The sequence below is a fragment of the Odontesthes bonariensis genome, chromosome 18 (genome assembly GCF_027942865.1).
Source record: "Odontesthes bonariensis isolate fOdoBon6 chromosome 18, fOdoBon6.hap1, whole genome shotgun sequence".
Classification (NCBI taxonomy): domain Eukaryota; kingdom Metazoa; phylum Chordata; class Actinopteri; order Atheriniformes; family Atherinopsidae; genus Odontesthes; species Odontesthes bonariensis.
This window is the reverse complement of record NC_134523.1, coordinates 2,129,765-2,157,470: the sequence shown is the minus strand read 5'-3', so window position 1 is coordinate 2,157,470 and position 27,706 is coordinate 2,129,765. Positions and strand designations below refer to the sequence as shown.

At 45.0% G+C, this 27,706-nt stretch overlaps 2 protein-coding genes across 2 annotated transcripts; both read left to right on the top strand.

Moving 5' to 3' along the window:
- Positions 1-1,985: 1,985 nt before the first annotated feature.
- On the top strand, positions 1,986-4,348 carry LOC142367553 (tripartite motif-containing protein 16-like). The gene has a single exon (XM_075449551.1). It carries the CDS (start codon positions 2,002-2,004, stop codon positions 3,748-3,750), a length of 1,749 nt encoding a protein of 582 aa, XP_075305666.1. The 5' UTR covers positions 1,986-2,001; the 3' UTR covers positions 3,751-4,348.
- Positions 4,349-11,703: 7,355 nt separating this feature from the next.
- LOC142367702 (cyclin-dependent kinase 5 activator 1) lies at positions 11,704-15,898 on the top strand. The gene is made up of 2 exons (XM_075449721.1): positions 11,704-12,119; positions 13,529-15,898. Exon 2 carries the CDS (start codon positions 13,568-13,570, stop codon positions 14,555-14,557), a length of 990 nt encoding a protein of 329 aa, XP_075305836.1. The 5' UTR covers positions 11,704-12,119; positions 13,529-13,567; the 3' UTR covers positions 14,558-15,898.
- Positions 15,899-27,706: the final 11,808 nt, after the last annotated feature.

Sequence of the window (27,706 nt, the reverse complement as noted above, 5' to 3'; positions counted from 1 at the left end):
TCTTCTATTTCTACCCCCTACCCGAACCAGGGTATGAATCCCATTCCTACTTTTCTTTACCTCTGCTATTTCTACCCCCTACCCGAACCAGGGTTTGAATCCCACTCGTACTTATCTTTACCTCTTCTATTTCTACCCCCTACCCGAACCAGAGTTTGAATCCCATTCCTACTTATCTTTACCTCTTCTATTTCTACCCCCTACCCGAACCAGAGTTTGAATCCCATTCCTACTCATCTTTACCTATTCTATTTCTACCCCCTACCCCAAACAGGGTATGAATCCCATTCCTACTTTTCTTTACCTCTGCTATTTCTACCCCCTACCTGAACAAGGGTATGAATCCCATTCCTACTTATCTTTACCTCTTCTATTTCTACCCCCTACCCGAACCAGGGTATGAATCCCATTCCTACTTATCTTTACCTCTTCTATTTCTACCCCTACCTGAACCAGGGTTTGAATCCCATTACTACTTATCTTTACCTCTTCTATTTCTACCCCCTACCCGAACCAGGGTTTGAATCCCATTCCTACTTATCTTTACCTCTGCTATTTCTACCCCCTACCCGAACCAGGGTTTGAATCCCATTCCTACTTATCTTTACCTCTTCTATTTCTACCCCCTACCCGAACCAGGGTTTGAATCCCATTACTACTTATCTTTACCTCTTCTATTTCTACCCCTACCTGAACCAGGGTTTGAATCCCATTACTACTTATCTTTACCTCTTCTATTTATACCCCCTACCTGAACCAGGGTTTGAATCCCATTACTACTTATCTTTACCTCTTCTATTTCTACCCCCTACCCGAACCAGGGTTTGAATCCCATTACTACTTATCTTTACCTCTTCTATTTCTACCCCCTACCCGAACCAGGGTTTGAATCCCATTACTACTTATCTTTACCTCTTCTATTTCTAACCCCTACCCAAACTAGGGTATTAATCCCATTCCTACTTATCTTTACCTCTTCTATTTCTAACCCCTACCTGAACCAGGGTATGAATCCCATTCCTACTTATCTTTACCTCTGCTATTTCTACCCCCTACCCGAACCAGGGTATGAATCCCATTCCTACTTATCTTTACCTCTTCTATTTCTACCCCCTACCTGAACCAGGGTTTGAATCCCATTACTACTTATCTTTACCTCTTCTATTTCTACCCCCTACCCGAACCAGGGTTTGAATCCCATTACTACTTATCTTTACCTCTTCTATTTCTACCCCTACCTGAACCAGGGTTTGAATCCCATTACTACTTATCTTTACCTCTTCTATTTATACCCCCTACCTGAACCAGGGTTTGAATCCCATTCCTACTTATCTTTACGTCTTCTATTTCTACCCCCTACCCGAACCAGGGTTTGAATCCCATTACTACTTATCTTTACCTCTTCTATTTCTACCCCTACCTGAACCAGGGTTTGAATCCCATTACTACTTATCTTTACCTCTTCTATTTCTACCCCCTACCCGAACCAGGGTTTGAATCCCATTACTACTTATCTTTACCTCTTCTATTTCTACCCCCTACCTGAACCAGGGTATGAATCCCATTCCTACTTATCTTTACGTCTTCTAAGCAAAACGCTTTATTTTTTAAACCCCAGCCAACTAGCCGGACTACCTTCATCAACACCAAAACGAGGCTGGAACTCGGCTCACAGGACGCAGCAGGGGGTAAGAAGATGTTCAGAAATGATGTTGCTGATATGGGATGTCATACAGCTTCATGTCAGAAGAGGCGAACTGTCCCTTTAAAGTTCTGTGAGGAAACAACACAATAAGATGGACTTTGTGCTGTTTTTATGTCTTTATGATGAATAAAACCACCCAGTTTTTATTACTTACTGGATATTATCTCAAGTTTCTCCTCCTGGAAAGATTAGAGCCTGATGTCACAAGTTAAAGTCCAAAGTGTTCAGAGTACAAGCTGTGAGGAGTCCTTTATAGCAGGAACACAGTCGACTCAGTCGCTGATCTGAGAGGAGAAATGGCGCAGAAAGGAGTTCAGCTGGACCGAGAAAGCTTCTCCTGTTCGATCTGCCTGGATCTGCTGAAGGATCCGGTGACTATTCCCTGTGGACACAGCTACTGCAGGAGCTGTGTTAAAGCCCACTGGGATGGAGAGGATCAGAAGGGGATCCACAGCTGCCCTCAGTGCAGGGAAACCTTCACACCGAGGCCTGTCCTGGGGAAAAACACCATGTTAGCTGATTTAGTGGAGCAGCTGAAGAAGACTGGACTCCGTGCTGCTCCTGCTGATCACTGCTATGCTGGAGCTGAAGATGTGGCCTGTGATGTCTGCTCTGGGAGGAAGCTGAAAGCCACCAAGTCCTGTTTATTCTGCCTGGCCTCTTACTGTGAGGAACACCTTCAGCCTCATTATGATTCAGCTCCATTCAGGAAACACAAGCTGGTGGAGCCCTCCAAGAAGCTCCAGGAGAACATCTGCTCTGATCACGATGAGGTGATGAAGATGTTCTGCCGTACGGATCAGAAGTGCATCTGTTATCTCTGCTCTGTGGAGGAACATAAAGGCCACGACACAGTGTCAGCTGCAGCAGAAAGGACTGAGAGGCAGAGAGAGCTGGAGGGGAGTCGGCAGCAGATCCAGCAGAGAATCCAGGACGCAGAGAAAGATGTGAAGCTGCTTCAGCAGCAGCTGGAGGCCATCCATCGCTCTGCTGATAAAACAGAGGAGCACAGCCAGAAGATCTTCAGCCAGCTGATCCGTCTCCTCCAGAAAAGAAGCTCTGATGTGAAGCAGCAGATCAGATCCCAGCAGGAAGCCGAAGGGAGGCGAGTCAAAGAGCTTCAGGAGAAGCTGGAGCAGGAGATCACTGAGCTGAAGAGGAAAGATGCTGAGCTGCAGCAGCTCTCACACACAGAGGATCACAGCCAGTTTCTGCACAGCTGCCCCTCAGTGGCAGCACTCAGGGGGGCTACACACTCATCCAGCATCCAGATCCGTCCTCTGAGGCACTTTGAGGATGTGACAGCAGCTGTGTCAGAGCTCAGAGATAAACTACAGGACATCCTGAGAGAGGAATGGGCCAACATCTCACTGAGAGTCCCTGAAGTGGATGTTTTACTGTCACAGCCAGGACCAGAACCTGAACCAGGACCAGAACCAGAACCTGAACCAGAAGCAGAACCAGAACCTGAACCAGAACCTGAACCAGAACCTGAGAGCAGAGCTGGATTCTTAAGATATTCAGGTGAAATCACACTGGATCCAAACACAGCAAACATACAGCTGTTACTGTCAGAGGGGAACAGAAAAGTGACATTAATGAAAAAAACTCAGTTTTATTCTGATCATCCAGACAGATTCACTGGATGGTGGTCTCAGGTCCTGAGCAGAGAGAGTCTGACTGGACGTTGTTACTGGGAGGTGGAGATGGGAGAGGGATATGTTGCTGTAGCAGTCGCATATAAGAACATCAGCAGAGCAGGAGATGGGGATGAATGTGCATTTGGATATAATGACAAATCTTGGGCATTATATTGTTCCTCAGACAGTTATACATTTATGTACAACAACATGCAAACCTCCATCTCAGGTCGTCGGGCCTCCAGAGTGGGAGTGTACCTGGATCACAGAGCAGGTATTCTGTCCTTCTACAGCGTCTCTGGAACCATGACTCTCCTCCACAGAGTCCAGACCACATTCACTCAGCCGCTCTGTGCTGGGATCAGGCTTTATTCTGATTCTGGAGACTCAGCAGAGTTTGTGTAAAGTGGAATAAATGTATTTAGTCAGCTTGTTGCTGACAGCTGGTTGCTGACAGCTGGTTGCTGACAGCTGGTTGCTGACAGCTGGTTGCTGACAGCTGGTTGCTGGGATGTCTCTGCTGTTCTGCTGTTTATTTGCTGCTGTTTCCTGTGTCTGTGCAGCCATGGAGGATATCACTGCTGATCAGGAGTTTGATTCACAGAAATATTTCTCCACATGAAAATCTAAACTTCTCTGAGCTCTAAACATCAGTGGGATCCTGGTGTGGGTGTGTCTGCATGTTGTTGTTTCTCTTCCACTTCATGGAGCCCAGCAGAGGAATCAGCAGACCTTCCTTTATCACAGACTCTTTTCACATCTCATCGCTGTGGAAATGGGAAAATAATCCTGGAGTTACGCTGACTTTGGTTTGTCTCAGAGATCAAATGTTGTTGCTGTTTTCTGAACCGACCGACACATGAGGAAGTCTGTTCTGAGGTGTTCAGAAACTGTCATTTCAGAGTTTCTGTGGAATCTGATGGAGGAAATGTCAAACTGATACGAGGGTCTAACTGAGGCAGTTTTCCTGTAACAGCACAAAGTCCAGAGTTCATGTTCAGAGCAGGAACACTGGAAAAAATCTAAATCTTACCAAGTATATTTGTCTCATTGAGTATCTCATTACACTTAATATAAGACACAACTGCCTAACAAATACCATTTCAGCCAGATATAGGGACTTGTTTTAATACAATACATCTGGAATATCTTGTTAAATGAAAAAGTCTTGAAAACAAATTGTTTTGAGTCACATTTCACATGAAACAAGCTTTTTTTTAACATTTGAAGAGGTTTTTAAGCTAATTTCAAGATCACTTTTATCTCAAAAGTCCTAAATATCACATTTTATTTCAAGAAATCTTGACAAGCCGATTTTCACTAGTTCCATTGGCAGATTTTTTTGCTTATTTCAAGCAAAAACGTCTTTTATTTGTTGTTTTTTTACTTATTTTTGGAGGGGCATTTTTTCCAGTGAAATATTTGTCCTTTTGACTTCCTTCAATAAAACAGCTTCATCACAGAGAAACGAGTCCAGTTTTCTTTGATTTGATTTGATCCGCATGCTTCAGATGATCAGTTATTATTCTGTGAGCTCTGTTGTTCTGACATTTCTTCTTTAACAGCGAAGAAACGTTTTCTTCAGCCGATTAAAAACAAGACGAGAACCGATGAGAACAAACAGCAGGGACGCCACAAGCTAACAGGCTTTAGCATGAAGACGATACACTGAAAAAAACAACTCATAAGATTTACTTAAAAAACCCTTTGTAAGTATTTGCACTCAAATGATTTAAGTAAGATTTAATGCTGCAGTATCAAGTAAATTTTACTTACCATAAAAAAGTTTTTAAGATATTAAGTAACATTTACTTAATTACATCTAAGTTTTAAGTTATATTTATCTAAACAAATTAAGTAAAGTCTACTTGCTTTTCATAGGCAGGAACATCATTTTACTCAAAATTTTAAGTAAATTTTATATATCTGTAGTATTTGCTGTTATGAAGTAACACCCTTTTCTTTTACATATTTATTTATATAAAGGTTCCTTGGTCCGTAGTGAATATGGACTAACCGGCATTGGGGGAATAAAGATGCTATCTCAGCTGGTTGATTGAGTCAAACGGTTTGTAGCATATATGCGACAATAGGCGTTAAAGCTGCAGTCTGCTGGATTTGTTGTTGTCATACGTAAAGTCCTAATTTTTGGCATTTTATGAGTTTACATGATCTATCAGAACCCTTGAAGTTGAAAACAGTGACCTCCGTAGTCGCAAAATGCAAGAAATGCTTATTTTTTAACCGAAAAATAAAAAGTTATTCAACTTCCTGTCCCGCCCCTTCAAAACACATGAGAACTCGTGCACGTCTACGTGCACGCCAGATTCGCGTACACGACTCCTCATTCATCAACTCACCTGTCATTTGCGATCATGGAAGACACAGTAAGTAGACTAGCCCGTAATGAAGTTCAATAGTCCAGATAAATAAGCGTGGGGACGAGCCTACCTTGTATCGCGCGTGCACAATCGGTGATTGACAGGCAGCAGAGCCCAGCTCGTAACCTGATTGGTTACCTTTTACCGGTCCGGTCTGCAATTTTGTAAACAAACCTGCTGGCTTTGGAGGGACGTAGCGGGACATATAGGGGACCTAGAGAACTCATTTTTTTTTGTATTGGGGTATTTAATGTACTACTTTCAGAATCCCCGGACAGTTCCAGGCATTATGCTTGAAAAAGAGTTGCAGACTGCAGCTTTAAGGGGATAATTACATCTAAGTTTTAAGTTATATTTATTTAAACAAATTAAGTAGGCAAGGCAAAGCAAGGCAATTTTATTTATAGAGCACAATTCGTACACAAGGTAATTCAAAGTGCTTTACAGCTACATAAAATCACAAAAAGGCAATAATATCATTAAAAAGAAATAAAAAATAAAAAATAAAAAACCCATTAAAAATAATCATTAATTATTTAGTAACATGAAGTAAAGTCTACTTGTTTTTCATAGGCAGGAACATCATTTTACTCAACATTTTAAGTAAATTTTATATATCTGTAGTATTTGCTGTTATGAAGTAACTTAGTAGATTTTATCGATACACTTTCAGAGTAAAGTTTATGTAGTATTTTTCTAGGTTAATGTACATGCAACTATTAAACATTTAAATTGTATGAGGAAACCTAAGTAAAACTTACTCTTCCCCCATAATTCATGTATTACGTAAATAAAATGTTTAATTTTACTTAAGAAGCTCGAGTTCTTACTGAATCTTAAAAATACAAGGTAGAAATTATGAGTTACTCTAATAGAGTTCACTTCACCAAAAAGTCACTTTTTTCAGTGTATAAGGCAAAGAGAGGAAGAAGAAGGGCTGATGGAGGCAAACATAATGAAGCAGTGTGTTGAACAGATGATGAAGGCGAGTTAACTGCAGGTAAGTGAGAGAAAGTTTTCCCCACGTGTGCTGGGGTCAGCTCTCCTTATGTAACCGTCTCTGAGGCCATCTTGTAGGTCACGAAGCCGCCTGAGCTGATGAGCATAAGAGGATCAGATGTATTGTTTGGAAGGACGGCTGATATGATAACGAATCAATCACCTGATCACTTGTTCCTCTCACAGCTGCGTATCTGGTTTTATTGAAGGTTTATGAGTCACTCAGCTTCATTTCCTGCTTCAAACTGATGGATTACCATGACGTTGATAAGGAATTTACACGCGCAGCCGCAGCTTTTTCGAACTTTAAACACTGCAAAGGCTTTCGTTTTCTTTCAACTTCACAGAATGTGTGGATATCATGTGAAGGAACCCCCGAACATCACGATTTTAAAGGCCAGCAGGGGCAGCAAGATGTACCCCAACATTAGAAACCAAACATGCAGTATCTGCCTCCAGTCCTGCAGATTTGGGAGGTTTTTGCTGCTTATTTGAAGCTTGAAGAGCAACTTATTTAAATTCTATTCCTACAAACTCATTCATTTATAAATAAAACTAGAAAATTTCTGAAGAGATTTTGATGGGTGCCAATCTACTGCCCGCCCTATCAACAAACCCTTTAGTTCAGTTAAAGAAGAGGCCCAAAATTCATAAGACATGTCTGCTGAAGACAGTTATGTCATTTTTTATCAAGGTCCTGTTTAAAATACAGCTTTTATGGCATTTTCAAAATGCATTTTGGGGCTCGTTAAGTGCTTTTCGATGGATTTTCCCATTGCATTGTGGGTATTTTCAAACTTCCCCTCACTATCATTTTAAAGGAGAAAAGCAGGTCCGATTAATAACATGAAGCTGTTATAACAGGGCAGCCATCTTGGCTCTGCCCTCATAAGCAGCTAACAAGGCGTTGCCTCGGTAACAGGAGCAGGTGCGTGTCTCTGACATGTACTATGGCTTCTTAAAATCACACTATAATTTTGACTGTAGCCTGCTGTCTCGAATAAACGGTCGCTGTTCGAAAAGTAAAAGTCGTATCCGAATAATTCTTGAACCGTCAGCGCCCCAAGAGACGGCAGACGCCAGCGGTGTAATTTTCATTCGGCTGCTATGTGCGGCTCGTTTTTTATGGCAGTTTTAAAATAATTTTTCACCTGAATTTTTATGATTTTAGGCGTTTATAGTGGGCGGAATGTCAGCTGGAGGGCCGACTCTCTGCGCTCAGAGGCGATTTGTGATAAATCTGTGCGGCAGAGCTCAATGAGTGTGACTTTGTGTGAAAGAGGACAAAAATACCTACGTTTTGAAGTAAAATTTGTCCAGATTGGGCAGATATTTTGGACACGAGAGACATTTGTTCGAGCAATTGGTGCAGTATCGAAATTAGAGTGGTCATCTGTGGTCAGAGTGGAGATCTGAGTGGGAGAGACCCCTCGACCGTGATATAGTCTCCCTAAAACGTAAACTGCTGTTGTGTCAAAGCTGTATAATGTATCAACAAACCCTTTAGTTCAGTTAAAGCTGAGAGTCTACTGTCACATATAAGCTTTGAATGAGGTCTGTGTGATGCTTTATGGCTAAGTTATAAGGCCTCTAAAATACAAGCGCCAAAATTTCCCCGTTAAGTGCTTTTCAATGCATTTTCCCAACCACAATTTTCCCACTTTTTCCCATTTTGCCGGAATTCCTTTCGACTAATGAGAGCCAAACGTTATAGCACACTATTCCTGATCGATGCGCACGCAGCCGTGTGCTTTTTACGCCGGTCGGACCATCGCTGCTAGACTAGTAGCGCGCCAAACTTTAGGGCGGAAACGGGAGAATAATAAGTCTGGCAACAGAGTAATGTGTGTGTCTAATGCCTTCAGAATTGGCACCCATAAGGAATCATTGTTTGAATAAAAGTCTGTTAGTTTGAAGGAAAAAAAGAAGAAATCAGACCACTGAGGGTTTAAAGTGATGAACCTCAGAGCTTCAGCTAATGAATAAAAGATGAAAATAAACGGCAGTAAGAGAGATTTCAGATCCTGACAGGTTTTTAAATCCTGGCTCATAAAAACCAACGTCACAGATGTGTGAGATATGCACATCTGTAAGCGTGAACTCTTAATCCAGGATCCACTTCCTTTTTTTACCTCCCAAGAAGCACTTTAGTCCGAGTGACTTTCCTTTTTCCGCCAGAAATAAATAACTACAGGTGATCAGAGCCGAGGATCTCCCTCTGAAAGGTATGAAGAGCCCCGTAAGCCTAAAACTACACGACGGCAGGATGATAGCACAGGATCTCAGGGGTGAAAGCGCTTCCAGGTGAAAACTCTGGCTGTGAATGTGTCTGAAAGCTTGTTTGGCAGCTTCAAACAGACGTGGAAGGATTCATGTCTGTTTTTTGCACTGAGGAGCATTTATCTTCCACCCAGCAGCAGCCTCAGAGGATATCAGAGCCCAGTGGATAAACTCTGAGGCTAATGTTGCAGCAGAGTTAGCTAAAGACTGTGGATAAACTCTATCTGAGGCTAATGTTGCAGCAGAGTTAGCTAAAGACTGTGGATAAACTCTGAGGCTAATGTTGCAGCAGAGTTAGCTAAAGACTGTGGATAAACTCTGAGGCTAATGTTGCAGCAGAGTTAGCTAAAGACTGTGGATGTGCAGCAGCCACTTTTCATCCCACTGTTTTAACAACTTGGTCCAGTTTGTTAGCAGCAGGGTTTGGTGGTGAGCAGGGGCGATTTTAGGATCTGGTCTTTAGGGGGGCCCAGCCCCCCCAGTGCTCACAGGCACATTATTTCTCACTAATTGAGGCGAACTAGTACATTTATAAATTTTGGAGCTGTATTAGTTTTGCTTTGAGTAGTGTTTTCCCCTACAGCATTCAATTTTGACCTCTTCATTTCAAAAGACTGTGGACTGTGGACATCCCTGTTGACAGGGATAACAAAGAGCCTGAGGACAAAGATTGAAGATAACTCAACATTTATTTTGGGAGTAAATAGTTAAAACAAAAACAAATGCTAGAAAATAAATAAAATGGTCACTAAAATAATGCATCCTTGAGCAAAAAAAGTGTTTTTGCATAATATAATAATTTAAAAATGTGCTGAGCCAGGGGGTGCCGAGCTATGCCTTGGCACCACTAAAAATACCCTAGCCTCGCCCCTGGTCGGGAGGCTGGACACGGATGCGGACTCAGAGAAGTAAAAAGCAAACAGGGTTTTATTTCACAAAACAAAGTTCAAACAAAGGGCGTGGCTGAGCCGGATGAGAAAAACTTAAACTGTGGGACAAAAACATGAACATGACAAAAGAAAAACAAAAGACTTGGCATAACGTGACAAACACTTAGCTTTGACGTGGGGTCGTGGCATGAAGGGGTGAAAATCAAGTAAGGATATCACAAAAAGACAGGGGAGCCTGGAAAGTAAATAGGGAACTGGGAGTGATTAGTGACAGTGTGCAGCTGGGGACAATGACAAACAGGTGACATGAGTGAAGCCAATGAACTGAGTGAGTGAAAAAACAATGGAAAAACCTAACTAAACATGAACTTTTTTTTTTTTTTTTAATTCTTAGATTGCTTTTAAAGTGTTTATTATTGTATAAACATTTTTATTCCTTTATTATGTCTGCTACTGGATGCTTCAATTTCCTTCGGGATCAATAAAGTATCTATCTATCTATCTATCTATCTATCTATCTATCTATCTATCTATCTATCTATCTATCTATCTATCTCAAAAACCAAGACATAAAACAACCTAAAACATAATTAAACACAAAACTAAAAACATGGGGAAAATCCCATGGGCGTGACATCGATTCTTTCATTGGATGCTCAAGAACAAGCCAGAGGAATCTCAAGTTAAATAAAGTATTTATTGGTGGTAACAAGTGAAGCATATCAGCGCTGGAGCCAGTACGACAGACCTCTCCGTCAGACCGAGCCCCGATTTCCGGGTACATTTTCTATTTATATGACTCATTATTTCACATAGGTTGGACTCACACTCGACCGAGTATGATTGGACATGAGTAGTGGGAATCGAACCGCCAACCTTCCGGTTATTGGACGACTGACTCTGACCACTGAGCCACGGCCAGTAAACTCTATTAGAGTAACTGTCATAATTTAAGATTCAGTAAGAACTCGAGCTGAATTATGGGGGAAGAGTAAGTTTTACTTAGGTTTCCTCATACAATTTAAATGTTTAATAGCTGTATGCACATAAACCTAGAAATACTACTTAAACTTTACTCTGAAAGTGTATCGTTAAAATCTACTAAGTTACTTCATAACAGTAAATACTACAGATATATAAAATTTACTTAAAATTTGAGTAAAATGATGTTCCTGCCTATGAAAAACAAGTAGACTTTACTTCATTTGTTTAAATAAATATAACTTAAAACTTAGATGTAATTAAGTAAATGTTACTTAATATCTTCAAAACTGTTATGTTTTATGGTAAGTAAGATTTACTTGATATTGCAGCATTAAATATTACTTAAATCATCTGAGTGCAAATACTTACAAAGGGTTTTTTAAGTGAATCTTATGAGTTGTTTTTTTTCAGCCTGGATCATTTAAGGTCATATATCGTGTGCATCGTGGAAAAGTACAGAGACTATTTAAAATGCACTTATAATGTCTAAGAACAAAACCAATTTGAACAAGTTCAACGCTGGACTGAAGAAACTGAGCCACAAAGAGGGATCAGCTCCAACTCTGAAAGCATCTGAGACTCCAGCTTCCATTCAGATAAAACTGGAGAATAAAATCTGAATAAAGCTGCTTTAATCTATTTATAGTTCTGTTCATTAAAGGTTTGTGGATCATGTTTACAGCTCAATGTGCGCGGGGCGCACGCATGCGTGTGCGCGGCAGTGTCTGAGCCCTGCTGGGAGGAGCCTGCGCGCAGGGGAGGGGGGTGTGTGACGCGCGCAGAGCTCCGAGCAGCGGTCATTCAGCCGCCGAGGCTCTCAGAGAGCGGAGTCCTCCTGCAGAGTCCAGAACCGGGACCAGAACCGGGACCAGAACCGGGACCGCAGACACTTTACGCGTGTCGGACAGGAGATGGGATCTATCTATTTATTTATTTAAGGACTCAGAAGGTGTGAAAGAGTTTGCTTTGAGATGATCGCTCAGCGGGTCGGAGGGGACTCATCCATCCCTCTGGACCGGGTTCGGGTCTGAGGTGACCCATCAGAACCCATCAGAACCTCACAGAACCTCGCAGAACCTCACATAACCTCACGGAACCTCAGCGGGGACTTTCTGCGCCTCTTCCCGCAGACGGACCCCCGCCAGCCGCCCGCTGCTGCGGCAGAATCAGCGCGTCTGTGCCGCGCGTCTCCATAACTGCGCATCCGGAACAGCGCGCTGCTCTGCTCCGGGACAAACAGGTGAGCTGCTCAGAGGAGGATTTCCGTCTCTGTTCCCTCTCTGTTACCCCTCTTTAGAAGCACAGGTGTGATTGGGGGAGACTGAGGAACAGTTTCTTCCCCCTGGCCATAAGACGCTTAACGCACATCCATCCAGTTTCGGTGCAATCTGTTGGTTTCCTTAGCTGGGAAATTGTTTTTGAATTGGCTCTATATGAACGAATTGGATTATTTTATGAATAATTATGATTACAATTAATTGAATTCCAATTGGCTTGAATTGGACTTTATTATCTAAGTGCCTTGAGATGAGATTTGTTGTATTTGGCGCTTTATAAATAAAAATTCATTGAATTGAATTTAATCCATCTCCCCCACATAACAACCCCCCCCCCCCCCATGGACAAATACTCGCACATCTGTATTTTACATTGCACCTGGGGTCGAACTACACACTTCTGTTTGTGCAATTTCCCTAAAGATGAGTGCAATATTTAGCAAAGTGCATTTTATTTATTTATATTTATATTTTTTATTCCGAGTGCTGGCACATAGCACTTCCATACCTGTTTATTTTTTATTGTACAGTACTGTATAGCATTCCAAATTTTAGCGCTGTTGACCGGAAGCCAAGTAACGACATTTCGTTGTCAAGACTCACCTGTGTTTTTTTGTGCAATGACAAAAAAGAAAGTCTAAGTCTTGAATGAAAACAGAGATAAAAACTCAGGATTCAGACATGAAACCTTTAACTATCTGAGGCTTTCAGACCTTTCTGAACCATCTCTGGTTTAGGTGTGTAGAACCAAAAGAAAGTCTGTTATGGCATCACTTTTTCACAATGCTTTTACCATAAAGTGTCTCCACAAACATTAGTGAAACAGCATTAAGACTGTCAGGAAATAAAGTACAGAATGTACCTTTAGGGGTACGATGGCTCATCACTGGGGCAGCACCCTCTGAAGCTATAGTTTTGTACCCTTATACTGAAGTAGCCTAACACAGACTGTCTATTGTACCCCAGCATGTAGAAAATAAGGTACATATATGTACCTTTAGGTCCAATAATTAACCCTAGGGGGTACATTAGTATAGTTTGTACCTCAGGGGACAAAAAAGGACTCGTACTGTACCCCTGTTTCTGAGAGTGTGGGGTACAATAGACCGTCTGTGTTAGGTTACTTCTGTATAAGGGTACAAAATGGCCACCAGAGGTACAAGATTGGTCTCTGAAAGGTACAAACCACAAGGGTACAAAACTAAACCTTCCGAGGGTACTGCCCCAGTGACGAGCCATCGTACCCCTAAAGGTACATTCTGTACTTTATTTCCTGAGCGTTATTGATCTGAAGAAGTGAAAGGCTGCAGATCGTGTTGTTGTTGTGTTCGTCTCTGGTAAATCAGCTGAAACTCTCTTCCGTCTCCCTCAGCTCGCCTCGGCAGTGTGATCTCTGGAGTTCCAAACCACCATGGGCACCGTGCTGTCGCTGTCGCCGGGCTCCCGTAAACCAGGTTACTATGACAACCACCCCGGCTCGCTGAGCCGCTACCCGAGCCTCAGCAGCCGCTCGCTGAACAGCCAGAAGGACCGCGGCCTGAAGAGGGGCCAGTCCATCTTCCTCCCGGCGCTCACCTGGAAGCGACTGGTCGCCTCCACCAAGAAGAAGGGCAACGCCAAGAAGGGCCCCGGCGGGGGCGGCGGCCCTGCGGCGCCCGGCGACCCTCTGAACAACAACAACATCATCAACCTCTACCAGAAGGACGCGGTGCTGCACCTGAACCGCGAGAACGTGAAGAAGTCCCTGTCATGCGCCAACCTGTCCAGCTACGAGGGGCCGGGGGGGCCGGGGCTGGGGTACGGGGGGCCGGGGGGGGGCGGCCCCGGCTTCGGCTACAGCAGATCCCAGCAGCTGTCGTCCGTGAAGAAGGTCCCTCAGGGCGCCTCGTCCCCGAGGCGCGTGATCGTGCAGGCGTCCACCAGCGAGCTGCTGCGCTGCCTGGGCGAGTTCCTGTGCGGCCGCTGCTACCGGCTGAAGCAGCTGTCCCCGGCCGACCCCGTGCTCTGGCTGCGCGCCGTGGACCGCTCGCTGCTGCTGCAGGGCTGGCAGGACCAGGCCTTCGTCACGCCGGCCAACGTGGTCTTCGTCTACATGCTGTGCCGGGACGTGGTGGACGGCGACCTGGTGGCGTCGGAGCACGAGCTGCAGGCCATCCTGCTCACCTGCCTCTACCTGTCCTACTCCTACATGGGCAACGAGATCTCCTACCCGCTCAAGCCCTTCCTGGTGGAGGCGGGGAAGGAGGCCTTCTGGGACCGCTGCCTCGCCATCATCGACGCCACCAGCGCCAAGATGCTGCGCATCAACGCGGACCCGCACTTTTTCACGCAGGTCTTTGCTGAACTGAAGAGCGAAGGAGGCTGCGGGCCTCAGGACTACAGCCGGGTGCTGGATCGGTGAGGGGGCGTATACCTCGTACAGACTCCTCCCCCTGTTTCTGCTCTGATGGCCGGCCTGGACCGGCCGACGTGGACTTATTTAATCCTCCCCGCTCGCTGCCATCGTCCCTTCCATCCAAAGATGTTCGCCGGTCCCATCGGACCCCCGTGTCTGGTGTCCCGTTGGCCTCGCCGGTCAGGAGGAGGCCAAACGCTCGCACCTCCTCCTGGCTTTAGTTCTTCAGCTCAGACAGAAGGTGGCGCTGTGAGACGGAGGGGGGGCAGCTGCAGGTCCGGTTCTGGTTCTGCTGTGGAACCAAACCGGCAGAGTTTGGGTCAGACACTCTGTGTTTGTCTGATGTGGGGAGATGTTTGCTGAGTGTGTGCACGGCAGAGTGTGCACGGCAGAGTGTGCACGGCGGAGTGTGCACGGCGGAGTGTGTGTTGGCATTGTTGCAGTGGAAGCAGCTGGGGTCATCAGCTGTTTACCCCGTCCTTTGTTCCTGGCGTCTGGTTGACACACACACACACACACACACACACACACACACGGGGCAGGGGTATTAATGAGATTATCAGATTACTGCCCCCCCCACCTCAGCCTCTGCCCCTCCTTGTCCAGTCGGCCCTACAGAGCTTCGGTACCTGCTTCCAAGCAGCCGTCCAGGCAGAGGAAGCAGAATTCGTCCCGCTTTGTCACCTGCTGCCGTCGGCTTTCTGTCTGTCGGTTCCCGTCTCCCCTGCAGTCAGGAGGCTCTGATCTGTTCCCCTCCTGTTTTAAGGAGCGCGCCGGGGGTTCCACTTCTGCAGAACTTTGCGTTTTAGTTTAGTTTCCTGCTGCAGAATTTCCCCCCGAATGTTAAAGTGACTCTGAAAGGATGATGAGCAGCTGAGTTTAGAATGTTGTTTTCAACCGTAAACAGGTTTTTAAGGGTGTTTCGGACAGTTTTGTGTCCCCTTCAGATAAAAGTCCTGGTTTCTCAGTAGTGACACCTAGTCAACAGCAGTTCAACCCATGCATAACCATGGCCTCATGTCCTCTGTCGTGGGCGTAGAGCTTAGATCCGGCTGCTGGATATTTGTCTTTGCGTTGCGGTTACGGGCGACACGAGACGCAGCAGCTGGACCTTTCAGGGTCTTTCAGGGTCTTTCAGGATCCTTTCAAGATAATTTCAGGGCCTTTCAGGACCCTTTAGAACCCTTTCAGGACTCTTTCAGAACCCTTCAGGATCCTTTCAGGGTCTTTCAGGACCTTTCAGACTTTTAGGACCCAGAACCCTTCAGGACCTTTCAGGGCCTTTCAGGATCCTTTAAGGACCTTTGAGGACCTTTCAGGGCCTTTCAGGATCCTTTCAGGGTCTTTCAGGACCTTTCAGATCCTTTTAGGACCCTTTCAGGACCCCTCAGGACCCTTTAAGGACCTTTGAGGATCCTTTCAGGGTCTTTCAGGACCCTTCAGGACCTTTCAGGACCCTTTAAGGACCTTTGAGGATCCTTTCAGGGTCTTTCAGGACCCTTCAGGACCTTTCAGGACCCTTTCAGGAACCTTTCAGGGTCTTTCAGGACCTTTCAGACCCTTTTAGGACCCTTTCAGGGTCTTTCAGGACCTTTCAGACCCTTTCAGGACCCTTCAGGACCCTTTAAGGACCCTTTCAGGGTCTTTCAGGAGCTTTCAGGACCCTTCAGGACCCTTTAAGGACCCTTTCAGGGTCTTTCAGGAGCTTTCAGGACCCTTTCAGGATCCTTTCAGGGCCTTTCAGGATCCTTTCAGGACCTTTCAGGGTCTTTCAGGTCCTTCAGGACCGTTTCAGGACCTTTCAGGACCTTTCAGGACCCTTTCAGGATCCTTTCAGGACCTTTCAGGATCTTTTAGGATCCTTTCAGGATATTTTAGGAACCTTTCAGGGTCTTTCGGGACCTTTCAGGACCCTTTCAGGAACTTTCAGGAACCTTTCAGGACCCTTTCAGACCCTTTCAGGATCCTTTCAGGGTCTTTCAGGACCTTTCAGGACCCTTTCAAGATCTTTTAGGATCCTTTGAGGATATTTTAGGACCCTTTAAGGGTCTTTCAGGGTCTTTCGGGACCTTTCAGGGCCTTCCGGACCTTTCAGACCCTTTCAGGGCCTTCCGGGACCTTTCAGACCCTTTCAGGACCTTCACACGTTTGCATTAGGCTTTGCAGATTTTTGAATATTTGGTTGAAGTGTGAGCCGTGTGAAACTCAGACTCTCTGTTCCTGGATAAGTTGCAGGAGCCCGATCCAAAGGGCCTCCCAGCTCGTCCTGTGAACCGGTTTCTGGGTTTTAAAGGTGCTGCAGCTCATCCTGTGAACCGGTTTCTGGGTTTTTAAAGGTGCTGCAGCTCGTCCTGTGAACCGGTTTCTGGGTTTTAAAGGTGCTGCAGCTCGTCCTGTGAACCGGTTTCTGGGTTTTTAAAGGTGCTGCAGCTCGTCCTGTGAACCGGTTTCTGGGTTTTAAAGGTGCTGCAGCTCATCCTGTGAACCGGTTTCTGGGTTTTTAAAGGTGCTGCAGCTCATCCTGTGAACCGGTTTCTGGGTTTTAAAGGTGCTGCAGCTCGTCCTGTGAACCGGTTTCTGGGTTTTAAAGGTGCTGCAGCTCGTCCTGTGAACCGGTTTCTGGGTTTTAAAGGTGCTGCAGCTCGTCCTGTGAACCGGTTTCTGGGTTTTTAAAGGTGCTGCAGCTCATCCTGTGAACCGGTTTCTGGGTTTTAAAGGTGCTGCAGCTCGTCCTGTGAACCGGTTTCTGGGTTTTAAAGGTGCTGCAGCTCGTCCTGTGAACCGGTTTCTGGGTTTTAAAGGTGCTGCAGCTCGTCCTGTGAACCGGTTTCTGGGTTTTAAAGGTGCTGCAGCTCGTCCTGTGAACCGGTTTCTGGGTTTTAAAGGTGCTGCAGCTCGTCCTGTGAACCGGTTTCTGGGTTTTAAAGGTGCTGCAGCTCGTCCTGTGAACCGGTTTCTGGGTTTTAAAGGTGCTGCAGCTCGTCCTGTGAACCGGTTTCTGGGTTTTAAAGGTGCTGCAGCTCGTCCTGTGAACCGGTTTCTGGGTTTTAAAGGTGCTGCAGCTCGTCCTGTGAACCGGTTTCTGGGTTTTAAAGGTGCTGCAGCTCGGCGCGTGGAGGCTGCGGGGCTCCACCTGCCGCCTCCATGTGCCGTTTACCTCATCAGATGATGGCCCCGCCCCCCCTCACACACATGTGCAAACAGACAGACTCCCACCGGATAATCCATCTCTAATCCTCTCACCCGATCAAATGGGAGGGGGGGGTCGCTCAGTATGAAAACATGGAGAAATAAGTAAACCGCTCGGAATCCGCTGAGATGTGGAGCAACATTCGGCCCCTGGAGCTCAGACTAAGGCTGTGTTCGAAACCGCATGCTACATGCTACATTCTGCATACTTTCATACTGCATACTACATACTACATGCTACATACTGCATGCTTCATGCTACATACTACATACTACATGCTACATGCTACATGCTACATACTGCATACTACATACTGCATACTACATGCTACATACTGCATGCTACATACTACATGCTACATACTGCATACTGCATACTACATACTACATACTTCCATACTTCCATACTACATGCTACATGCTACATACTGCATGCTACATACTACATGCTACATACTGCATACTGCATACTACATACTACATACTTCCATACTTCCATACTACATGCTACATGCTACATACTGCATACTACATACTGCATACTGCATACTACATACTACATACTGCACACTACATACTACATACTACATACTGCATACTCATCGATCAGACAGTATGCAGAGCGTTTCCCCACAATGCATTTCGCTCCTGCCCCCGTTGTAGCAAGCTTGAAACTGCCGTTTTGACAGGAAATGACGATGGGCGATGTTACGTTACGTTGCATCTTGGGTAGTTTGAGTATGAGTAGTAACCTCATGATGCATACCCAACATTTCGGAGAATCCAGAATGCATCCGGGAACTTCTCGCTTACTCAAACTCGCATACTAACTCAAACAGTAAGTAGGAGTAGTAGGAGAAGTATGCAGTTTGGAACACAGCCTTTGACTAACTGGGGCCCCGGAGCGTTTCCAGCCTGATTGACCCATCAGGAGCTCACAGCAGTGACTCATAGACGGGTGAAACAGGACTTTCTCGGCAGCCATTTTGGGCTGCGGCCTCTGTAGCCCAGACCCGGCTGTGACAAGGACACTTGTGTCCTGACTCCCCCCTCCTCCCCTGTCCTCCCGTCCTCACACACAGTCAGTTGTTGTTCGTTTCATTAGATTTGACACCCTGCACCCGCCAGCCATTGTCAGGATGAGGAAGGGCAGAATGAGGCTGTTGTGTTTGTGTGTGAATGTGGGTCAAAGTTAAAGGCAACATCTGCCCCCCCCTCCGAGCCTCCTGTGGACCCTAATGAGCTGATGTGCACAGCGGTCCCAGCAGACACAGAGGGACCATTCAGCTCTAACTCGATTTGGTTGGAGCACATCTGTCCAATCGGCTGGAGCTCCGGCTCTGCTCGTCCAATCACGGCTCCCGGCTCGGAGCGCCTGCACCTGACGGACAGCAGACGGACACACGAAGCTTCTGCTTCCAGATACTTAACGAGGTTAAACGTGACGTTCGGTGCAGCGTGGGCCGGGCTCTGCACACGGACCCTCGGCCCGGCCCCGCTCTGTGCCGTAAAAGCTAAAAAGAAGCTTCTTCTTTCCGTCAACAAGCACGTTTCAGGCCACACGAATGTAGATTTTTCAGGAAAAACAAGCTGCAGCTGCGGATGCAAACGCTCCTTTTCACAGAGGAAAAGCGAGTTCCCAGCAGCTTCTGGACGCAGACGGAGCTCCGCCGGCACATGAACGGCTGTTTTTCATGGGATTCGTTGACAATAAGAAACACAAATATCAGCTTTTATCCTGTAAGTGGCCACTGCTCTGTGAGTTGTGTTTAATCCTGGATGCTGCTGTGGCTGTAAACATGTGGCCGTGTGACAAAATGAGCCGTTAGGAAGAAAAAAAGATGGAGCTGTAGCCGTCGCTGTGTCGTAGCGTGCATGCCAACCGGGTAGTTTAGCCAGTTCTGTTCTTTACATGTGATGTTTTCTTTCTGTGGATCTCACTGGAGTGTTCGAAACCGCATACTACATACTACATACCGCATACTGCATACTGCATACTGCATACTACATACTGCATACTACATACCGCATACTGTATACTACATACTGCATACTACATACTGCATACTGCATACTGCATACTGTATACTACATACTGCATACTACATACTGCATACTACATACGACATACTACATACCGCATACTGCATACTACATACTGCATACTACATACTGCATACTGCATACTGCATACTGTATACTACATACTGCATACTACATACTGCATACTACATACGACATACTACATACAGCATACTGCATACTACATACTACATACTACATACTGCATACTGTATACTACATACTGCATACTATATACTGCATACTGCATACTGCATACTACATACTACATACTACATACTGCATACTGTATACTACATACTGCATACTATATACTGCATACTACATACGACATACTACATACAGCATACTGCATACTGCATACTACATACTACATACTACATACTGCATACTGCATACTGCATACTACATACTACATACAGCATACTGCATACTGTATACTACATACTGCATACTACATACTGCATACTGCATACTACATACTACATACAGCATACTACATACTGCATACTGCATACTACATACTACATACTACATACTAATCGATCAGAGAGTATGCAGAGCGTTTACCCACAATGCATTTCGCTCCTGCCCGAGCCGAAATCAGCCGGCCTGAAGCTGATTTCTCTTAAGCTCTAAACTCTGTAAACTTTAGCAACATTTGAAACATTTTCAGGCGAGAAAGTAGTCGTTTAGCTAGCTTGAAACTGCCGTTTTGACAGAAAATGACGATCGGCGACGTCACGTTACGTTGCATCTTGGGTAGTTTGAGTATGAGTAGTAACCTCATGATGCATACCCAACATTTCGGAGAATCTAGTATGCATCCGGGAACTTCTCGCTTACTCAAACTCGCTTACTAACTCAAAAAGTTAGTAGGAGAAGTATGAGTAGTAGGAGTAGTAGGAGTAGTATGCGGTTTTGAACACAGCCTGAGTCTCTGATGCAGCTTCACCTTTAGGATCAGCAGAAACGAATAAATCCTTTAATTCATGTGAGCTGTGACACGTTCAGATCATCCATTCTGTGGATTTTTATTCACGTTTTCCAACCTGTAGCGTAGCCAAACGGCGGCCATCGGTAGCTTTTCCCATCAATGCAGCAGCTGCCGGCGACACAAAGGCAGCCATTGTGCGAGTAGCGCCGGTGGCAGGCGGCCCCGGCTCGTAGCTCCGCCTCTGATGCAACAAGCTCGCATTGATCCCAGCAGCTCGCCCGCTGTGATGCTGGACAGATGCTGGACAGATGTTGGAGGCTTTCATAAAGCCGCTCAGGTGTGCTGAGGTGGAAATACTGTAGACGGGGAAACTTGAAGAAAAACTGTTTCATTTTTTCATGTTTTTGTTTATTTCCTTTTTCATGATGATGTTGTTTATTATTATGATTATTTAATAAAGTATTGAGCCGAAATCTGAACCTGTTGTTTGTCCTTTATGTTCTCAAAGAAGTCCGGCTGCCGGTTTGGGAGGCAGAGCCTTCAGTTATCAGGCCCCTCTCTGTGGAACCAGCTGCCAGTTTGGGAGGCAGAGCCTTCAGTTATCAGGCCCCTCTCTATGGAACCAGCTGCCAGTTTGGGAGGAAGAGCCTTCAGTTATCAGGCCCCTCTCTGTGGAACCAGCTGCCAGTTTGGGAGGCAGAGCCTTCAGTTATCAGGCCCCTCTCTGTGGAACCAGCTGCCAGTTTGGGAGGCAGAGCCTTCAGTTATCAGGCCCCTCTTTGTGGAACCAGCTGCCAATTTGGGAGGCAGAGCCTTCAGTTAGCAGGCCCCTCTCTGTGGAACCAGCTGCCAGTTTGGGAGGCAGAGCCTTCAGTTATCAGGCCCCTCTCTGTGGAACCAGCTGCCAGTTTGGGAGGCAGAGCCTTCAGTTATCAGGCCCCTCTCTATGGAACCAGCTGCCAGTTTGGGAGGCAGAGCCTTCAGTTAGCAGGCCCCTCTCTGTGGAACCAGCTGCCAATTTGGGAGGCAGAGCCTTCAGTTATCAGGCCCCTCTCTATGGAACCAGCTGCCAATTTGGGAGGCAGAGCCTTCAGTTATCAGGCCCCTCTCTGTGGAACCAGCTGCCAGTTTGGGAGGCAGAGCCTTCAGTTATCAGGCCCCTCTCTGTGGAACCAGCTGCCAATTTGGGAGGCAGAGCCTTCAGTTATCAGGCCCCTCTCTGTGGAACCAGCTGCCAATTTGGGAGGCAGAGCCTTCAGTTAGCAGGCCCCTCTCTGTGGAACCAGCTGCTGGTTTGGGAGGCAGAGCCTTCAGTTAGCAGGCCCCTCTCTGTGGAACCAGCTGCCAGTTTGGGAGGCAGAGCCTTCAGTTATCAGGCCCCTCTCTGTGGAACCAGCTGCCAGTTTGGGAACCAGAGCCTTCAGTTATCAGTTCCCTCTCTGTTCTGATAAAGCTTATAGTTAGGGATGGCTCAGGTGACCCTGGAACATCCCATAGTTCTGCTGCTATAGGCCTAGCCTGCTGGGGCAGCTCCCATGATGCACCTCTCCTGTTAAAAGGGAGCTTTTTCTCTCCACAGTCGCCTTGTGCACGCTTTTCTCCGGTTGGGTTCCTCAGCTCGGCTACTTTCTTTAATCGGTTCTGTATGAATTGGATCATTTGATTGGATCTTTGGCTGCTGGAGGTTTTGCTGGGTGAGCGTTCAGCTCCTGAAGCAGCTGCTGTCGTCATGTGAAGTTTCACAGTTTCAGTTTTACAGCTTTTCTCACTTTGACACATTATTAAAAAATCATTCACACGCTCACATGAATCCTGAATTATTTCACACATTTTGCAGGTAAAATGCTCTAAAGATGGAACATGTCTCCGAACAATAATGAACCAAACAGGGAAATGGTCCCAGTCTCAGAGCGAGGCTGTTTCTCCCAGCTTAGCTAACTTTAAAAGTTTTAAATACGTACCTGACTGTAAGTAACACATTACAGGAAGTCTCACATCCTGAAGGCAACACATCTCACGTCCAACTCATCCCACAAAAAAGGATTCTTGGATAAGAAAGCTCGTCTCAGAGGGCTGTGTTGGAGGATAAAGGTGCTCAGAGCACATATTAAAGCTCAGTTTCTGCCTCACATCCTTTACTGTCTTTATATTATTATATTATTCACAAAAGGAAAGAAAGGAAACAAAGGAAAGGAAAGGAAAAGAGAAGGAAATTAAAGGAAAGGGAAGGAGACTTGCTGTCGTTGTCTTATTTGAATTCCATATAATATCTATTTAAAATGGCAGAGGAAGCATATGGTGGAGGCCCATCAGAGGCCAGAGATGAGATGCTTGTGTTCCAGCTCTCTGCTGCAGACACAAATCAGTGTCTTTATGTCCACGGTAGCTTTGTGAAAGTCTCAGCAGCTGTTTACTGGTTTTTATTGATCCTCTGGGATCCAACGTGCATCTGACCCCCTGCTGTCAGCTGCGTTTTAACGCTGAATGCTCCTTTATCGCCGTCTTTACCAGAGATTCTGCAGACTTTACCGAGTTTCTTTGAGACATAAAAACAGATTTAAGGGCCTTAAAGGGACAGTTCGCCTCTTTAAAGGGACAGTTCGCCTCTTCTGACATGAAGCTGTATGACATCCCATATCAGCAACATCATTTCTGAACATCTTCTTACCCCCTGCTGCGTCCTGTGAGCAGAGTTCCAGCCTCGTTTTGGTGTTGATGAAGGTAGTCCGGCTAGTTGGCTGGGGTTTAAAAAATAAAGCCTTTTGCTTCTCAAAACAATATGCGTTCAACAGAGTAATACATTTGCATCACAAAATGGTTCTCCAGGAAAAAGTCAGACCTCACAATCTCTTGGCCCTATTTTCTCTCCCTTCGTATCACTGCCTGCTGCCGCCTGCCGACAGCCGCACCTGTTACGCTGTTTGCTGCTCGGAAGCAGGGGACTGCTCGGTCTGCACTTCGGTCTGCACAGCAGGGAAAGGAAAGGAAACTAAAAGGAAAGGAAAGGAAAAGAAAGAAAGGAAACATAAAACAAAAGGAAAAGAAAGGTCTGACTTTTTCCTGGAGAACCATTTTGTGATGCAAATGTATTACTCTGTTGAACGCATATTGTTTTGAGAAGCAAAACGCTTTATTTTTTAAACCCCAGCCAACTAGCCGGACTACCTTCATCAACACCAAAACGAGGCTGGAACTCTGCTCACAGGACGCAGCAGGGGGTAAGAAGATGTTCAGAAATGATGCTGCTGATATGGGATGTTACACAGCTTCATGTCAGAAGAGGCGAACTATCCCTTTAAAGAGGCGAACTGTCCCTTTAAAGAGGCGAACTGTCCCTTTAAAGAGGCGAACTGTCCCTTTAAAGAGGCGAACTGTCCCTTTAAGCCCCGCCCCGTCACTTTCTAACAGATAAACTTGCTCATTTCTTCCCTTTGATTATGCAACGTGCTTCTGTAATATTTGGTCTGCGTGACTTTTTCAGCATTTGATTGAATCATCTTTCTGCACAAAGCCCGACTCCATCTCCGGAAAAAATCTAAATCTTACCAAGTATATCTGTCTCATTGAGTATCTCATTGCACTTAATATCAGACACAACTGCCTAGCAAGTACCATTTCAGCCAGATATAGGGACTTGTTTTAATACAATACATCTGGAATATCTTGAAAACAAATGGTTTTGAGTCATATTTCATATGAAACAAGCTTTTTTTTTTTACATTTGAAGAGGTTTTTAAGCTAATTTCAAGATCACTTTTATCTCAAAAGTCCTAAATATCACATCTTATTTCAAGAAATCTGGACAAGCAGATTTTCACTAGTTCCATTGGCAGATATTTTTGCTTATTTCAAGCAAAAACGTCTTTTATTTGTTGTTTTTTACTTATTTTTGGAGGGGCACTTTTTCCAGTGAGTCTTTTACCAGCTGCAAAGTTTCCTCACATGCTGCAACAAGTTCAACGTTTGCCTGCTATTGTTGCACAAACTGGTCCTGATTAGTGGGCGTTCAGGCTGCTGGCGTGTTGGCTCAGAGTAAAAACCAATCTGCCCCTCATGTCGCTGTAATCTCCAGCATGTGACCTCCCCTCAGGCTGATGACGGAAGGATGCTGGAAACCCTGCAGCTCTCACCAAACCGGGCGGATTTAGGGGCAGAAACACAGCAGCTCTGGGGCTCATATTATACTCCCACTGGTAAATCCTCTCCAACTCATTACCAAATCCTCACTGCGGGGCTGCTAATCTCCAAAGGGAGACCCACCAGGTGCCGGGCTTTCTGTAATGGAATTGCACGCCGCTTTAAGTGATTGCATCAAAAATTGCCGGTCCTAATGCGTTAGATTAGATGTGGAGGAATCCTGTTTGCACACGACTGTGGCACGAACCCAGGAAAACTCACCGGTGTGGGAGCTGATAACAGCGTCTGCACGTTTTTATTCACGGTGAGGAGATTGCACTGGAAAAAATCTAAGTCTTACCAAGTATATTTGTCTCATTTCTCGTCAAAATATCTCATTACACTTAATGAGACACAACTGCCTAACAAGCACCACACTGGAAAAAATGCCCCTCCAAAAATAAGTAAGAAAAACAACAAATAAAAGACGTTTTTGCTTGAAATAAGCAAAAAAATCTGCCAATGGAACTAGTGAAAATCGGCTTGTCAAGATTTCTTGAAATAAAATGTGATATTTAGGACTTTTGAGATAAAAGTGATCTTGAAATTAGCTTAAAAACCTCTTCAAATATATAAAAAAAAGTAAAGAAATATGACTCAAAACTATTTGTTTTCCAGATGTATTGTCTTAAAACAAGTCCCTATATCTGGCTGAAATGGTGCTTGTTAGGCAGTTGTGTCTTATATTAAGTGTAATAAGATACTCAATGAGAAAAATATACTTGGTAAGATTTAGATTTTTTTCCAATGCATTTCAGCCAGATATAGGGACTTGTTTTAACACAATACATCTGGAATATCTTGTTAAGTGAAAAAGTCTTGAAAACATCTCGTTTTGAGTCACATATCATATGAAACAAGCTCTTTTTTTTAATTTGAAGAGGTTTTTAAGCTAATTTCAAGATCACTTTTAACTTAAAAGTCCTAAATATCACATTTTATTTCAAGAAATCTTGACAAGCCGATTTTCACTAGTTCCATTGGCAGATTTTTTTGCTTATTTCAAGCAAAAACGTCTTTTATTTGTTGTTTTTTTACTTATTTTTGGAGGGGCATTTTTTCCAGTGTGGAAGCTGCCGGGGAGGAAACGTTGGGAGGAATTATGAGGAAGGAGAGCAGCAGCAGCTGTGAATATGAGGGCGAAACAAATGGGGGGAGACAACAGATGGAGAAGCAGCCATCAAAGTAAAACTGTCAGCTTCTCCCCGGAAATAAATAAAGATGTTTGTCTGTAGAAAGATTCCCACTGAACTGGAAAATGTGTGCGCATGCATCGAAAGCTAAGGCTCGGCTGCACTTACCTGATAAACCAACGATTAAAGGATTACACCCAAATAAATGCAACATAAAGGCCGTAATCTCGTAATAAAATAAATATAATCTATTTTAATAAATAATATTAAAAAAAGGATAATATAAATAATATAATATATAAAAAAATAATATTTTATATTATATATATATTTATATATTATAATAATAATATATAAAATAATATAAAAAGGGCCGTAATAGAAAAGGATCTGTAACTGGGAGAGGATCCCGAGCAGGAGGCTGAGCTGAGGACCAATGAGATGTTCAATAACTGAACATGCAGCTGAGTTCGGTCACCTCGTTAACAAACCTGGGGCCAAAGAGGCACGAAAGCTTCAAAACAAACATCCTGGTCACCATCAGCGGGTTTTTATCCGGCTTTCTTTGAAGCAAACATAAATAAATATATACATTATACCCCATAATGATGTTGACATTATTCTGTTTGACTTAAATTATGCACTAATTGAAGGTTAATCTGACTCTGGATATAACAAGGTTAATGGGAAGCATTACCAGCGGCTGACTTGCTACTTTTGGATGCCTTAGCACGTCAGGCTCTTGAAGAGACCGTGTAGAGACAGACGAATGGCCGACATCGCGATTAAGATCACCAACGACTGTGCTGCTGCAAATATGCAGCTTGCTGGAGCCACAACTCCAGAGAAACACGCCATCAAACCCAGTTCCACCACACGTCCAGGTCCTCAGCACCCTTGGATTTCTGGCCACGGGAACCTTTCAGAGGGAGAGTGGAGACAGATCGGGGGTGTCCCAGTCCTCTGTGAGTCGTGCGCTCCCCTTGGTCATCAAAGCTCTCATCAGTTCATCACCCATGGTACCTCAGATTCCCATACACTGCTGTCCAACAAGTACAAATTAAGAGGGACTTTCATGCCGTGGCTGGACTGCCGAACATAACCGGAGCAACAGACTGCACACACATACACATCAAAGCACCCGTGAGCTGAAGGCCAGGTGGGTGTGTCAAACTGCTCTATAGCCCAGAGAAGGCACGCCAGATTTGCACAATACTGCCATGAACTAAAAGCAGAACTTCAGTCTCAGAGCCCGTAAAGTTGTTCTTTATGCGCCTTGATGCCATTCTCAACACTCAACACTTCCTGGCACAGGAGAGAGGAAGCACAGCCTTATATGGTATTACTTTGGGCGTGGAGTATGCAAATCTACTATCCTCGTGCACGTGAACATAGATACGCACGGGTGTGATTCATCATTTACGCAGGTCGTACGAGACCTTCGTATGAAAAAAGTGAGAGATTTAGAATAAAAATACGAAAATGTTCTTGCATGAGGCCCATTGTTCCTCAGAGAAAGACTGGAAGGGATCTGCATATTTCTGCCTCAGCAGAGCAGAATATCTTTAAAGCATTCAGGGAATCTGGAGGAGTTTCAGAGTGAAGGCCTCAGCTGGAGATCTCTGATGGCCTCAACAT